Source organism: Barbatula barbatula (assembly GCF_947034865.1).
Source record: "Barbatula barbatula genome assembly, chromosome: 21".
Taxonomy (NCBI): Eukaryota; Metazoa; Chordata; class Actinopteri; order Cypriniformes; family Nemacheilidae; genus Barbatula; species Barbatula barbatula.
The window spans coordinates 1,777,761-1,792,890 of NC_136784.1; the positions used below are offsets into that span (position 1 = coordinate 1,777,761).

A 15,130-nucleotide genomic window follows, 5' to 3' on the forward strand; every position below is an offset into this window, starting at 1 on the left:
GATGTTTATGTAAGTTCGCAACAGTGTCCCGCCCCATTTTTGGAATTTTGAAGTGCAAACAAACACACAGTAACTTGTGTACCAGGGCCTCTATTAAAGAAAAATCTTAATCCCTTTAAAATTACAGAACAGATCCTAGTAAAGAAAGAAAGAAGTATTTCAAAAAGCATCTTAACCCTTAAGAGAGCTCTTAAGGTCCAAATTGTTACGAGTAGCGAGGAGGACTTTTAAGACATTTAAGAGTTTATTTTGAAGCGGAGATACCATGTTACAATATGTTTAAATGACAGAGAAAATTATTTCTAATCGGCCAATTGCATTAAGCATAGAGGCTTGCTGACAAAATCCATAGCAACAAGATCATAATTTAGATGTTTATTTCTATTCCTTAGTAAAAGTTGCACTCAGCAGCATTGTTAATGGGTTTTAATAGTAAACTCTAAACAAAAACGTTTACTTCTATTTAGAAGAACTCTAAGTGATGTTATGTGAAAATGGACCCAGATTTACACTGCAACACATAACTAAAAAGAAACACACATCACATAGAAGTGTATTAGTTTATTTTCCCTCATTAATTTAATCCCAGTCTCTTCAGGATTGCCCAATGCCAAAATAAAAACACAGAAAATGTAAGTGTATAATCCCAAAACCACTGAATAGTGAAAAAATACGAAAACGGCTGTAGGGTCCCACACACAAAAATCAATAAGAAATACTTAAATAAATGGATATTTATAAGATATATAGTATTATAAGGCAATCTGTGAGAAAAATGTATTGCCTATGTCCTCCGCTCTGTTTAAGCAGATTTTTCATAAAGCTTAACACATGAGCGAGTAGTCAAAACAATTGCTGCATGAAATAAATATTGCAACAACAACTAAATTTTGAAACACAACAAGTAATAATAGCAATTATGAGAAATATAAAAAACAAACAAAAAATGGTAACTTGTAAACAGTGTTTTCTCCGAATTTTTTTCACATTTGCCGTGTTATAATTCCACCAACAGAATCATTACATTTTAAATCAACAGTCAAACACAATACTATGTTTTGTATTCTAAGATAACTGTATATAATTTTAGTCTGCCAATCAATGTAAGAGCGCCACCCCCAGGCACACTTGAACTCTGCTAAAATGTTCTGCCTGTGTTCAGTCTTTTAAACATAAAACTCAGTTAATCACAAGTTAGTCTGAATTTGTGATTATTGTAAGAGGAAATCTGTAATGACTGTAACTGAGTAGCGGCTTTGATTGTCATACATTGACGTGGGCCGGATTCTGGGTCATTTCGTACGATTTCTATGTTTGCCAGGTTACAAGCTGTTACCCAAGTTTAACATTCAAATGACTCAATGCATGCAGAACACTTTTGACTGATGTCTCTTGTCTTTGCGTAATTTAACCTGAGGATGGAGGACATTAAATGGCAGGCAGCGTGTTCATTTTCATCTATCTCATATTTGGAAGCTTAATTTACATTTATTCATTTTGCAGACGCTTTTATCCAAAGCGACTGACAAGTAGTTTTTTTTTACAGTGGCAAATTATTGCAGAGCAAACAGAGGTAAGGTGCCTTGCTCAAGGGCACTTCAGTCATGACCTGGGCCAGACGGAATCTGCTGACTTTTTTTGGTAATTCTGCGCAGAATTTTTTTCTTAATCTGCGGAATTCTGCGGGATAGTTATTCAATTGTTTGAAATGTGTTATAATTTAAAAAATTTTTTAAAATAAATGTGTTAAAAGATTTGAGAGATGGGCCTTTAAACTTTACAAAATAAAAGCATTTACATATCCGCTGTCAAAATTGCAATTAAACCTAAATAAAAAGGTTATGAACATGTTTTATTAACACCATTATTGAATATAGACCTACTTGTTTATTTATAATATACATTTTAAATGCAGAATGACATATTTTTATAATGATGATCACACATGTAAACTGTGCGCTGTTCACAGCTTTAAACTATGACGATCTCAGTCGTGTTTTTGAAGACTTTAATGGATCTTTCAGTGATTCTGTTTCAGCACATGAGATGAAGAAGAAAGGACATAATGTGGAAAAAAACATAAACGCTTTAACAAACTTGTTCGCTCATTTCATTGTTGTGTGTGAGTTTGCTGCGTCTGATTACGCAGCGCTTCTTAAACCCAATTATAATGTGTAGGCTAAGCTTGCTTTTATCAACAAGAACACGTGATGCAATACGAACACGACAACCATATCGTGTGGACATTTATACAGATAGGCTGCTTAATTAGTGGTTTTTACTTTTGCTTTGCGTTAGATAAAGTTAGCTTGTTCTGTAGCCTACTTTAGAAATGATCACGATCTATAAGATTCGCTTGAGAAGTAGACTGTGGATGCCTTTGGAATCGATCACGCCATAAATCGTCAGATTGCAACACTAAACAGCGTACTCAATCAAATACACGGTACTATTACACGGAAATCCGGCATATCCAGCGGAATATCCAGCAGGCCCTGGTCATGACCTGGTGGCACAGAGATTTGAATAGGTAACCTTCTGATTAGAAGCCCAACGCTCGCTAACCACTAGGCCACATCTGACCCCGCCACCCCAATTAATTGATTAATTGACAGGTGTGATGATCAACGGTTCTGAGTTATTACCTTTATTACTGAGACATGGGCTAAAACAAGGATAGAGTTCCCCAGTGATGGATTGACCAGTAAAAGAGTAGATATGAGATCTGGACTCCACATCATAAAAGGAGACCAAACCCTCCTCATAATCCACAAACACACCCACCTTCTGTGGCTTTACACTCAGAGACAGAGAGACAGAGGGGTAAGCACAAGCTTTATATTCATTCTCATTCCTCAGAGCCACGGTCCAGAATCCCTTTACTGGTGTCCGTGTGATATCTTTCTTCCTGTTAACAGATTCAATGGCCACTCCTAAATCCCAGTCAGTCTTTCCCTTCACCTGAACCTCAAAATAAAATCTCCCTGATGAGAATCCCTCCTTTCCCAGGACAATGAGGTGCCTATCAAATCTCTTTTGGTTGTATGTGAGTTTATGCCTTATGTCTTCATGTCTCACTTGTTTCTCATCATCAGACAGGGTGAGTCCAGGATGAGCTGTATCAGGATCCAGAGTCACGTCCACTGAGAGAGATCAGAGAATATGAATCACAACTGATGATGATGATGATGTTTGTGATATTTAATGAATAATGTGTCAGTATATAAATGTAAAGTATTGTAGTATAAGAGTGAAGAGAGCAGATGACACACTGTACCTGCATACTGCTGCATCCACTTCAATTCTGTACAGACACATGACAATAAAACATCAGCAAATCTGTCATGTGTAGGGACAAACTGATTTGATGAATATATTTCTGTACGTTATTTCTATATATTAATACAAATATTTACCAACGCTTTTGTTAATATTGTGTGTACAGTATGTCAACCTTAGTCATAAACGTCTCGGTTACGTCTGTAACCTCGGTTCCCTGATGGAGGGAACGAGACGTTGTGAGAGACTGACTGGGGTTTGATCTTGAGAACCTACCTTCTCCGAGATAATTAATTATAAAACGCCAATGGGCTTGGCGAATGGCACGCGCACGCCAGTCTCCGCCCCGTGCATACGGGTATAAAGGAAGATGGCGGCGGTCATTCACTCACCCTTTGTACTGTGGAACCTTAGAGGGCACTCCCGTTCACTGCAGTGATTCGGTGCAGCGTTGTGGCATGAAGTCACAACGTCTCGTTCCCTCCATCAGGGAACCTAGGTTACAGACGTAACCGAGACGTTCCCCTTCAGTCGGTCTCTCGACGTTGTGAGAGACTGACTGGGGATCAATCTTAAACGCCACAGCGCTTGCACCGATATCACGACCTCTAGCGGAGCGACCCTGACTGGGCTAGCGAGTCACAAGAGTGCTACCGCGAGACGTAATCTTCCAGTCATATAGTATTGGTCATACTGAGAAGCCTCTACTGATGGCCTCACGGACAGTGGCGTACGCCTCTAGTAGCGAGGAGCTGTCCGGAGCCGAACACTGGGGAAACACTGCTCTCCTCTTAGAAGAGTGTGTTACGGAGGCCACATCCTACCCGGAGGGGAGGTACATGTGGAGACATGACATGGTCTCCCCGGCGGGGAGAACAACATGCGGAAAGGTGTTAGCCCGAATAGGGAGACAATCCAGGTGGGATTACCACCGGCGGGGAGGTTACAGATTCACCAATCGGGAAATCCTGAGTGAGGAATTAACACACGGGACGACCCAGAGGGGAGTCACTACGTATGGGGCACTAGTCCTAATACAGGGGTCTGCCTGAGCAGGGATGACTCTACCTATAACGGACCTGGTTCTAACAGACGGCTCTGCTCAGTCTGTTACCAAGTGCAATGCTTAGTGATGGATGGAATGCCTATACTTCGCCCGAGAGGGGAAAGTAGGTAGGCTACAATAGCGCACTAGTCTCACCTGGTGAGGGGAGAAGGCGCTTTCGCAGGCGTACGCCCAAACCAGGAGCCCACCCTAAACGTTGGTGGCGTTTAAGGGCATGTGCTGCAACTGGTTCCACGTGGAGATTGTAAAATCTCGTGAAGGTACTGGGCGTAGCCCAACCCGCAGTTCTACAAATGTCTGCCAGAGAGGCGCCCTGTGCCAGTGCCCACGAGTGGAGTGGGCTCTCACTGCCAGCGGGCACGGCGATCCTGGGTTGGTACCCAGTGCGCCACCTCTGTTTGGAGACAGCCCCCCCCGGGTGCCGTCTCCCAGAACAGACAAAGAGCTGCTCAGAGCTTCTGAGGCTCTGTGTGCGGTCCAGACCGAGGCGCAGCGCGCGTACTGGACACAACACATCAAAAGGTTGGGTCTTCCTCTTCGGAGGGGAGCGCCTGCAGGTTCACCACCTGGTCCCGGAAGGGAGTAGTGGGAAGCTTGGGCACGTCGTCGGGATAGGATCTCAGGACCACGTGAGAATTACCAATCCCGAGTTCCAGGCACCCCACCCTCTTGATGGAGGTGAGCACCACAAAGAGAGCATCTTTCATCCAACTGAGGAAGATTGGCAATTCTTAGGGGCTCACCAGGGCCGTACCAAGGCCCTGTAAGACCACATTAGGGTCCCAAGAGGGTACGGAGCGCGGCCAAGGTGGACACACCCTTCTCGCGCTCCTGAGGAACCTGGTGACCAGGTTGTGCTGACGGGGATACTTATCTGCGGGTCAGCACTGATCCGATCAGGCAACTCCGCGGGTTCTCCTCCCGGGGAGAACACCAGGACAAATTGGCGCCACTTATAAGCGTATAACCGCCTAGAGGCGGGGCTCTAGCCTGTAAGACAGTCTCCCGGACCGCTAACGGGCAAGCCCTCGTCCCGTCCAGGGGCCAGGCATGGAGGTTCCAGAGGCCTGCGTTGGGGTGCCACAACGTGCCCTTCCCCTGCGGAAGGTCCTTCGTCAGGGGAATGGGCCAGGGGGGGCCGTCGTCAGATCCACCAGATCCGAGAGCCAGGTCTGGTTGGGCCAGTATGGCACCACTCACCAGAACCTGATGCCCCTTTTCCCTGACCTTGCACAGGACCTGTGCAAGGAGGCTCACTGGGGGGAAGGCGTACTTCCGCTTGTCCCGCGGCCAGCTGTGTGCTAGGACATCCGTGCCGAGGGGACCCTCGGTCTGGGAATACCATAGCGGGTAATGGGTGGAGTCCGGGGAGGCAACAGGTCCACCTGTGCCTGCCGAACCGCTTCCCACATGAGCCAGGCTGCACGGGGATGGAGTCGCCACTCTCCGCGGGGAGTACACTGTCGAGAGAGCGCATCGGCTGTCTGGTTCAGGTTGCCCGGAAGAAACGTGGCCCGCAGGGATTCACCTGCTGACTCCAAAGGAGGAGGCGTCGGGCGAGTTGTGATAACTGCGGTGAGCGTATGCCGCCTTGCGATTGATGTACGCCACGGCAGTCGTGCTGTCCAACCGGACTAGCACGTGTTTGTCCTGCACGAGGGGCTGGAGCCTCCTCAGTGCCAGAAGGACTGCCAACAACTCTAGGCAGTTGATATGCCAACGCAGTCGGGGACCTGTCCACCGACCCGATACTGCGTGCCCACTTGCACACCGCACCCCACCCTTGCAGGGAGGCGTCTGTCGTTACCACGACACGCCTCGAAACCCCCGCTCGGAGAAAAGGTCAAGTCTGACCAGGGTAAGAGAGTGCGAAGGCACTGAGGCGTTACCGTAATCCGCCTGGTGCCGGCGTGCCACGCCATCCAGGGAACCCGACTCTGTAGCCAGTGCTGAAGCGGCCGCATGTGCATCAACCCGAGAGGGATTACCCCCGTCGAGGATGGCATGTGCCCCAGGAGCCTCTGAAAAATCTTCAGCGGCGTCGAGGGATTCTGACTGATCAACCTCAGACAGCGCAGCACTGACTGTGCACGCTCGTTGGTGAGACGTGCTGACATACGGACAGAGTCTAGTTCCATACCGAGGTAAGAGGTGCTCTGCGCGGGGGAGAGCTTGCTCTTCTCCTGGTTGACCCGGAGGCCTAGGTGGTCTAGGTGCCGAAGCACAAGGTCCCTGTGCGTGCACAACACATCTCGCGAGTATGCCAAGATAAGCCAGTCGTCGAGATAGTTTAGCACTCGCACGCCTTGCTCCCTGACAGGAGCTAAGGCAGCCTCCACTCGTTTGGAAAAAACACGTGGAGACAGGGCCAGACCGAATGGCAGGACCCTATACTGATACGCCCTTCCCTCGAACGCGAACCGTAGGAACGGCCGGTGTCGGGGGAGAATAGAGACGTGAAAGTACGCGTCCTTCAGGTCGATCGCCACAAACCAATCCTGGTGACGTACCGAGCCCAGGATGCGCCTCTGCGTCAGCATTCTGAACGGCAGCTTGTGCAGGTGCTTGTTCAGGCGCCGCAGATCCAAAATGGGCCGCAGCCCCCCGCCTTTTTGGGCATGATGAAGTACTGGCTGTAGAACCCGGACGACATCTCGGTTATAGGGACGGGTTCGACCGCACCCTTCGCCAGAAGGGCGGCGACCTCCTGCCGAAGTACGGAAGCATTCTCTCCTCGCCCCGAGGTGTACAGAATGCCCCGAAACTTGGGGGGGCGCCTGGCGAATTGGATCGAGTAACCGAGATGGACTGTCCTCTCTATCCAGTGTGACGGGCTGGTGCGCTACCAAGCGCCCAAGAACCGCGACAACGGGACCAGAGGGACAATCTGCTTCACCGTGCCGGGGGAGGCTGGTTCGGTGGCTGACAGTACGGTCACCTCGCACAGGGGGGACCCCCCGGGAGGTTGACGGCTCTGTATGTTTACCTGCTTCAGGCGGCCTGATGCAATGTCCGGGGGAGATTGCGGTCGGCGGCCCGATCCATCCAATACACCGTCTGGACGAGAGTGTTGTGGAGGAAAACCCAGGGGAGATTTGTCTCTTTGTGAGTATGTGGGCGCCGGACCCTGAAAAGGGCCCAGACTCGATGGAACGCGGCAGGCAGCGTCCTTCTCCGATCTGGCGTTGGAAAGGCCGGGATTCGGGCCCAGTAAAATCTCCCCCTGGTTCATCCCGTCAGGGCCGCTTAAAGGATCTCTTGGCGGGCTGCTGACGGGGAACAGATGCCCTCTTCCGCGGGGGCTACGTCTCTGGTGGGTCGTCCTCTGGGAGGTTCCTCAACCGGAGGGCCGCTGCGGGAGGGCAGGGCTGCTGGGAACCAGGCTGTGCCCGAGACCATGCCGACCTGTTGGCGGGCACGTTGCGGCGTGGTAGGATCTGTTCGATCGCCTCAGTCTGCTTCCAGACCGCGGAGAACTGCCGTCCTCCACGGTATCACCAAGCAGCCCTGCTTGCGAGATGGGCGCATCCAGAACGGGCGTTCTGGGCGCCGCTCACCCGCGCAAGACTAAGCCACAGATGCCTCTCTTGGACCACCATTGTGGACATCGGCCGACCCAGGGCACGTGCCGTGGCCTTCGTCGCTCGTAGCGCGAGGTCTGTGGCAGTACGCAGCTCACTCATACGAGTTGGGTCGGACTTCCCGCCGTCCAAATCCTTCAGGACTTTCGCCTGAAAAACCCGGAGGACCGCCATGGCGTGGAGAGCGGAGGCGGTTCGTCCAGCAGCACTGCAAGCCTTCGACGAGTGTCGAAGAGAACTTACATGCTCTGGACGAGAGTCTAGGTCGAGCCCCCCAAGTGGCAGCTGTCTGCGGGCACAAGTGGCCCGCGACTACACGCTCCACGCGGGGAACGTCAACATAGCCTCTAGCCGCCCCACCAACCAGGGAAGTCACAGCCACAGAGCCCTCCGGCCTGAAACGCGCTGAAAGGGGCGCATTCCAGGACTTGGCGAGCTCGTCATGCACCTCCGGGAAGAATGGTAACGGAGCGGGGCGTGGCTTTTGACCACGCCCCAGAAACCGCGCATCTAGCCGCGAGCGTTCCGAGGAGGATGTTGTTACACCCTGCAACCCGATGCACGCGGCTGCCCGGGAAAGCATGGCCGACATCTCAGTGTCAGTCTCCTCCGGAGCTCGACTGCCTGACGACAGGAGATCAGAGGAGTCTTCCGCATCCGATGCCAGCAGGCAGCTGTCCGACGCAGCGATAGAGATAGCGTCATCATCCGTGTGCGAAGTCTTACCACTATGAGACGGCCGTCTGCCGCTCGTAGGGGACGAACCAGGTGAGCGTGAAGGGGTATAGATGGTCCGCGAGCGTGAAGCTGACGGAGCAACATCTATCGGAGTCCCTAAATCACCCCCGCCGCTCGCCAAAGCGGTCAACCTCGCCGAAACGGCAGCTGAACACGCCTGGGAAACAGACGGGGTGGTGGCAGCGCTCGAAAGAACGTAGCCAACCGTGACCGCAACACCCTGATTGCTATGTCCGCACACACGGGACATTGCATCAGTGAAACCTGCCTCGGCATGCTTGAGCCCCAAGCAAGTGACACAGGAATCATGGCCGTCAGACTCCGGGATGAGTCTGTCGCACCCAAGGATACAGCTACGAGACATGCTCGTAGCCGGAGGGACTTACCTCTTAAGGTCTGTAGTCTTCTGCCGAAACGCCCAGGGGAAGTCCACCGAAAGGAGAAGTCCGCTGCTCCGCGTCATAAATCCAGCAGGTTAAAAGTTTTCTCGAAGTCGAGTATCGCGTGTAGCATCAGCAAACACACAGGTTCCGAAGAACAAAGGATGAGTGAATGACCGCCGCCATCTTCCTTTATACCCGTATGCACGGGGCGGAGACTGGCGTGCGCGTGCCATTCGCCAAGCCCATTGGCGTTTTATAATTAATTATCTCGGAGAAGGTAGGTTCTCAAGATCAAACCCCAGTCAGTCTCTCACAACGTCGAGAGACCGACTGAAGGGGAAGCCTGGTTTTCCAAGCATAAATTGTTCTGTATCCTTGTTTTCATCACTATGTTTGGTTGGTTTAATTGAATGTAACAGAGTGTTCATCTTTAGAGCTGACAGAGACGTTGTTATATATAAATATATCAAATGATATATAAATTGTTCATGATGATAATTGGGAGTAGGAGCTCTAGGGCATGTGAATCTGGCCATTCTTCTGCAGGACACAAAAGAAAGTGTTCTGAAGAATGTTGGTAACCACACCATAGTTGGTGGCAGCCATTGACCTCACAAAACCACTGAGAATATGTGCTGGCTACCATTTATGCTTTGAAAAAGATTATAGGAAAACATTTCAAACATTTTGAAGGTTGTTCTTATTTTATTTCTTAGGAAATCTTATATGAATCTAGCCCGAGGTTCTTATAGTCAAAATCTAAAACTCTTTCTCTATGTTTTTATGCTTTGTGTCTACTTAATGTTTTATTAAGATTTCTTATATACTTGTTCATTCTGTTATCACAAAATAGGTTTAAAACTGATAGTTGATGTCCATGGTGTACAAAATATTTCATTTTTGCTTTCCAGTCAATATTTAAATGTACAGTGTACATTTATTTGATTTAAGGGATCACTTCCTCAATATAATGTCTGTACAGCGTATTTGATCTTCACCTACCGGTTTCACTGAGTTTCTTGTGTAGAGTCTTCTGCAGTCGATTCAGAGATTTCAGCATCTTCTCCACACTCACATGACCCTTCATACTGATCTCAGGACAGTTCTTGATGTTTAAAGGGATGCACATGGATGAATGAATCTACAATAGGAGAAAAACCTCATAAGGAAACTGTCACTTTCTTGGGTGTGCTAAAAGAGTCTCTCACATGTGCCTACAGTACCTAAGTCTCATACATTTTTATTCAAAGACACATTCAACAGTCTCATTTGAGTCCATTTTTTATATTGTTAAATGCTGAGGTCTGAGACCAAGTTGATACCTCAATGAAACACTACTATGGACTCAGCAAGTACTACATTTTTTATTATTTATACCCGAATGACATATATGACCTGTATGAGTTGGAGATGATCTTCAGTATGTAAGATCTGCTGCAGCTCAATGTTTCTCTTCTTCAGTTCAGTGATCTCCTGTTTCAGATCTTTAATGAGATGTTTATCATGTTTCTCTGCTGCTTTCTGCTTCTCCTCCATCACCTTCAGCAGTTCAGACTGAATTCTCTCAATAGATTGGATGAGATCAGCGAAGACAGCCACACCGGCTGCTTTCTCCTTCTCTGCGTTTTTCTGGTCAAACAAATCAATCAATAGATTAGTGAAGTTTGCTAAGACAATGTACATGACTACACGAACCAAGCAAGTACAGATTCTCTTATTAAATATTACTCCATTAAAAGTACTCATTTTCAGTGTAAAATACTTGTAGTTGTGTTTTTTTATTGAATTAAAAAAGTGCTGCAGGCCAAAAGGCAGATTCTATCTAGACTGCATAATCATGTTTGTAATTATTTTAAATGAATAAAACAACAATAATTTCAGGTCCGTAGCAAGCCTATTGAAAGGCGAGGTTCTTTTTTTCAAAAGGTGGACCTTTTGCAGATTTTTTCCCTCCTTTTGTATTTAATTATGAGGTTCAATTACTTCATTTTGGTGACCTTTTATGCACTAATTTGTGCTGGAATAGCTTGTCTGCTGGTATCTTAACAAACGCTTTTGATGCACCTAAAGGTTTTATTGCATTTTTGTCAACTTGCTTCGCAACGAGGAGACTCTGTTGGTCAGGGAGTGAGGATTACACACTGCACAGCTCTTCACTAGCTGGCCTCCGTAACACATACACAGCTCATAAGTTTAAAGACCACACTAACAACAGAATAGATTTAATGAACTTTACTGAAATATAAATGATAATTCTTCTCATCGTCATTTCTTGACTCTCTGTCAATGCCTCTTTGCTATGTTTTATTATTATAATTATGCTACGTTTATATGGCTATTATATTGTAGACTATTGAGTGGATAAATCATTTTAATAAAAAATATATATATATATATAACCCCTCCACCCATCATTCAGAGGCGATGCTTCTTCACCGTTGCTTTGAAAAGTGTATTGTGAGCGCGCACACACAAACACACGTCCAGCATCAATAATCATATTCATTTCAAACAGCAACCCAGAAATTTGTCACAAGCATTGATTAAAACAATGATGACAATAATCATTTAACGTTTAACAATAATTTTACACAATTGTGGGCATGTCCACATTACAACATTTCATAAACATTTACGATAGATCTGTCAGGTCAGAGAGACATTTACAATCATTAAAACTTAAAGTCGGCATTATTATGTTTTCATGCCATCATTTTCACACACACAAAAGCTATTCCATTATTTTGGCTGCATCCAAAACTGAAACTTTAGCTGATCAAATAGCAGCATAGATGTATCCCTAGCATAAGCAGTTGGGGCAAAGTTTATGTGTAAATGTATATAAATGTTATTTTCACTTCCTACAACAAGTAGAAATTTTGATTGCATTTCTACTGAGAACTTATTATTTTGTTTTTTAATATTTATTTGTCTCCAAAGTGATTACATAATTTTGTTACAATGCCTTTGAAGCCTGTCTGAAATTGTTTCGGTAGGTCTTTGGGTCATAGATCGTTTCCAAATTCTGCATCCAAAGTCTTTGCATAATGGGCCGTAAAGGCAGCAAGTGAGCTACTTATGTTTTCAGATGCAGCCTTCTGATATCATAAATATTTAAACTAATATTTCTTAACTCTTCTGAGTTCTGCTGAATGTTTGGTATGTTGAATCTTGTTGATTCTGTCTTGGATCATCTGCTGCTCATCTGTCTGTATCTTCAACAGCTGATTCTAGAGAAAGAAAAGACAAATTTGGTCACAACATCCTTTTTTCAGATACTTAAAGCAATCAATAAGTGAAATGGTCTGATTATGATGATTTAATGTAGTGCTTTTTTGTGTTTGACTGATTTGGTTTTTTTAAACAATATGCAAGAATCATCCAGCAAACAGGGTTTTGTTCATTTGTGTTTAGTCATTGTCGGGCCTTAGAAAAGACATGTAAGGGAGGTGGATCTTTTCTCTTTTTTAATGTGCTATTGTACTGTACTGTGTTTTAATGAACTGTATTATTTGTCAAAATAATGCAAAAAATGTAAGTGTGTGGGTACGTGCGGGTGCACGAGCCTGTACCTGTTTGTGAGGTTCTGCCTTTTTCATGTGTTTTTTAACTTGGTTTTCAAAATGTGATATATTTGTTGGCTCAAGTAGAGTTCATTGATATTAAAGTTGTCATATTCCACCATACTTCCTGTCTGCCGTATTAAATGATATATTAGCATTTAACCGATCTGTTGCAGCCTTGCAACTTTTCAATGTCTCTCAGATCTACAAATTCTGGTCTGATGCAAGTTCCAAGGACAAGACTAAAAAACAGAGGTGACTTTCTCTGGCATTTAATATTCCCTGATCTATATAGAAAACATACTTTTTTAAACTCATACAAAAGCTGTCTGGTTTGCACTGAATTGATGGTTTACTGGTTTATCATTGGAGTTTGGGTTGCTCACCGGGAGACTGCATTTATCAAATATTATTTACTAGAATGATCTTGCTTGTTCTATAATCACCAGCACTTTTCTGTGTTTCAGTTTGTCTTATTTTCTCCTGTAAAGCTGCTTTGGAACAATACACATTGTTGTTGTCTCTTCGCAACACTTTTGTGTATTAACACAAAGCTTGGTATGTGTCATCACTGGCACATCTTGTCTGCCTCATAATATTTTGGTGACCGCACCACTTAGTGGTCAAAAGTTATAAGCATTTTTTCCTAAGTGTTTTTCCCTGTTTTTAATATTGGTTTTCAAAATCTGATCATCTGACATGTCCAAAATATATTTCCCTTCGGACAGTTGTTGGGGTTGACCCCGTATTTAATGCTTGCAGCTATATTTTATTTTTAGATTTCTATTTCTAGATTGCAAATCCAATAAAAGTAACCCAATCTTGAAACTCTGATTAAGGAAACAATCAGTTAACAATTACTTAACGAAAAAGATGGAAAATGGACAAAAAAGACCGTGGCAAAATAGTATGGATTAAACATTGTCAGTTACTCTCACCTTCTTTTCTTTACTCTCCTCTTCTAATGGAACGGTGTTGTGAAACTTGTGTTCTCCTTCAGTGCAGGACAGACACACGTGTGTCTGATCATCTCTACAGAAGAGCTCCAGAGGTCTCTCGTGTTTCTGACATATATAATCCTGCAGATTCTTCACAGGATCAATGAGTTTGTGTTTCTGTAATCCTGAAACTCTCAAATGAGGCTCCAGGTGAGTTTCACAGTAAGAGCTCTGACACACCAGACACGACTTCACAGCCTTCAGCTTTCCTTCAGTACAGATGTCACACACAACTTCAGCTTCAGCTTGCTTCTTGTTTGATTTCTTCTTGAAGTGATCTACAACGTCTCGGAGTGTTGTGTTGATCTTGAGATCAGGTCTCTGGTCGAATGTTTCATTACAGTTTGGACATATGCAGTCTTGACTGTTGTTCCAGTGTGTACTGAGACAGATCTTACAGAAGTTGTGTCCACATGGAGTGCTGACTGGATCACTGAACACATCCAGACAAATTGAACACAGAAGATCCTCATCCATTGGACCACTCGATGTTGACATGCCTTAAAATGATTAAAATATATAATCTCCATTCGTGATTTTCCAAAAATGTAACATGTGAGTAAAGTTATTCATGCACTGTTTTTCTGATATTGACTCACCTGGAGGTTCATTTACACTTCGTCCTCTGGTTTTTCGTCTTTTTGGTGCTATTGGTGAAGACTCTGCCATTGACGTGCTATATTTCTGTCACTTTCCTATCGGTGCATATAATCACTCTAACAATGAGTGAAGAAATGTTCTGTTGTTAGATTAACGGCAGATCATTTAAAGAGTTAAAGCCTCTGTTTCGTTCATCAAGTTACTTTCACTTTCTCTAATGCAATGGTGATGTCATAACTCCACCCATATACAATATTTACATACGGAAAATGTGAAACAGATCACATTTATAAACAATATTACAATTGCTTTGTTTAATGTTTACGCATTGCTGTCTGTACTGAAAGTGAGATATTATAAAATTACAAAAGCTTACTGTAGTGTAATATTTGTAAAGCATGTTCAGGACAAAAAAAACTAAAGAATAAAAAGAGTAGTTCCTTAGCGAGGAATCAATGGCTGGGGAAAACAATTCATATGTTACACAACACAAGGGTTGACAGACCTATAAATGAGCAATTTTTAAAGAATGTTTACATAGTTATAGAGCTTAATGTTTATGTGCGCTTGAGAAATACCTGCATGATTTTTATTTCAGATGACAATCAAGTTAAAGCACAGAAGCCAATCTTCCTTTATGTAGAGATGTGATTGTAGCAAACTCACACTTACATTCATGTGCAGAAAATATTTCCAATATTCAACCACGTCATCACAGACACATTACATTCACTTCCAAATGGGTGTTTGCTGAAAGAGTTTGAGAGATTTTAAAAATGCATTTGTTTTGTTCTTGTAGGCCTATGTAGATTGATGGTTTGTTTTGCAAACGTATTTGCATAACTCCTGTATTTGATTAGCAAAACTCTGTACACCTGCTTGTGCATGTCTTAGGAGAGAGTTCTTACTCTCTTGCTATGGC

The 15,130-nt window shown here is 44.9% G+C and overlaps 1 protein-coding gene across 1 annotated transcript; it reads right to left on the reverse strand.

Moving 5' to 3' along the window:
- Window positions 1-547: 547 nt before the first annotated feature.
- On the reverse strand, window positions 548-14,427 carry LOC306910528 (E3 ubiquitin-protein ligase TRIM21-like). The gene is made up of 7 exons (XM_079485115.1): window positions 14,208-14,427; window positions 13,549-14,108; window positions 12,182-12,277; window positions 10,443-10,676; window positions 10,050-10,188; window positions 3,278-3,304; window positions 548-3,143 (listed from the first exon to the last, which is right to left on the reverse strand). Exons 1-7 carry the CDS (start codon window positions 14,275-14,277, stop codon window positions 2,605-2,607), a joined length of 1,665 nt encoding a protein of 554 aa, XP_079341241.1. The 5' UTR covers window positions 14,278-14,427; the 3' UTR covers window positions 548-2,604.
- Between the last annotated feature and the right edge of the window lie 703 nt (window positions 14,428-15,130).